Source organism: Monoraphidium neglectum, assembly GCF_000611645.1.
Source record: "Monoraphidium neglectum strain SAG 48.87 unplaced genomic scaffold scaffold01190, whole genome shotgun sequence".
In the NCBI taxonomy this organism is placed as follows: domain Eukaryota; kingdom Viridiplantae; phylum Chlorophyta; class Chlorophyceae; order Sphaeropleales; family Selenastraceae; genus Monoraphidium; species Monoraphidium neglectum.
In genome coordinates this window covers 8593-9680 of record NW_014012438.1, presented here as the reverse complement: position 1 = coordinate 9680, position 1088 = coordinate 8593, and the positions used below count along the sequence as shown (strand labels likewise).

The window sequence follows — 1088 nt, the reverse complement described above, 5'->3', positions numbered from 1 at the left end:
CACACACACACACACACACACACACACACACACACACACACACACACACACACACACACACACACACGCTCACACACACACACACACACACACACACACACCTGTGCAATTCAAGCAGCGCTCGGATCAACTTGCTGGCGGCGCCTTCACTGATTTCATTGAGTGTTGAGCCCATTTGTCTGCCTCGTCGTCTCGCCTTTGCCTGGCTAACAGCGGCACAGCGTGTTGATTGTGTGCGCGGCTGCCCATACGTGCACATCCGTGGTGTGTGGGGGTTGTTTGCGCGCGCGCACGCGCGTGTGTGTATGTGTGTGTGGGGGGGGGCGCGCGTGCGCGTGTGCGTGCGCATGCATGTGTGCCAGACTTGTGCTCACCACCGGTACCATGGCCAATTTGCACAAACCCTGGCTTGAGCCAGGTGCTAGGTTGGCTTCGAGCAGCACAGATTGCGCCTGCAAGGATTTGACAATCCAATGTTGTTGAAAAAGTGATCACACTGCATGAAGCCATTGACAGCAGGTGACACCACATTGCACGGTGCAGCTGCTGCAGCAATGTCGTCATGTCGCTGCTGTGTGCCACGCGTAAACTTTATTGAATGCACCCCCACAAACGCGGCCACCCAATGCAGGCGCCGCCGCGGCGGCTGCAGTGCGTGCCCCTGGCTCTCCTGCCTCAGTCCGCCGCCTGCTTGCTGCCGCTGCTCCCGGCCGACCCAGTAGCCAGCACCTTTGGCCGCGCAGCCGCGGCTGACGCCGTTGGCGCCGCGGTCGCCGCCGCCGCCGCCCCTCCCGTTGACTGGCGCAGCAGCGTGAAGGCCTCGCCTGTCTCCAGCCTTTCAATGTCCGCCAGAGCCGCTTCCCGCGCCTGCTGCACTCCATCCTCACGCTCCCACATATTCTGCGTGGAGGCGGGCCAGCGGGTGCGCAGGTCTGAGGAGGAAACACTGCGAACCAACCAAAGGGCCGGCACTGCCGTGGCACACCCATCCAGTGCACAGCGTGGTGGCGCCAAGAAGTCCCCGCTGTATACTTGCCAGGGAGTGCTTTGCATCCGCTTGGCTCGTGCAGCAGGGCAACAGTGGGGGG

General features: G+C 61.9%; 1 protein-coding gene across 1 annotated transcript; it reads right to left on the bottom strand.

Moving 5' to 3' along the window:
- Positions 1–675: 675 nt before the first annotated feature.
- On the bottom strand, positions 676–989 carry MNEG_6972 (hypothetical protein; the record flags this gene model as incomplete). The annotated part of the gene is made up of 2 exons (XM_014044556.1): positions 676–900; positions 984–989. The coding sequence occupies 2 exons, from the start codon at positions 987–989 to the stop codon at positions 676–678; spliced, it is 231 nt and encodes a 76-aa protein (XP_013900010.1).
- Between the last annotated feature and the right edge of the window lie 99 nt (positions 990–1088).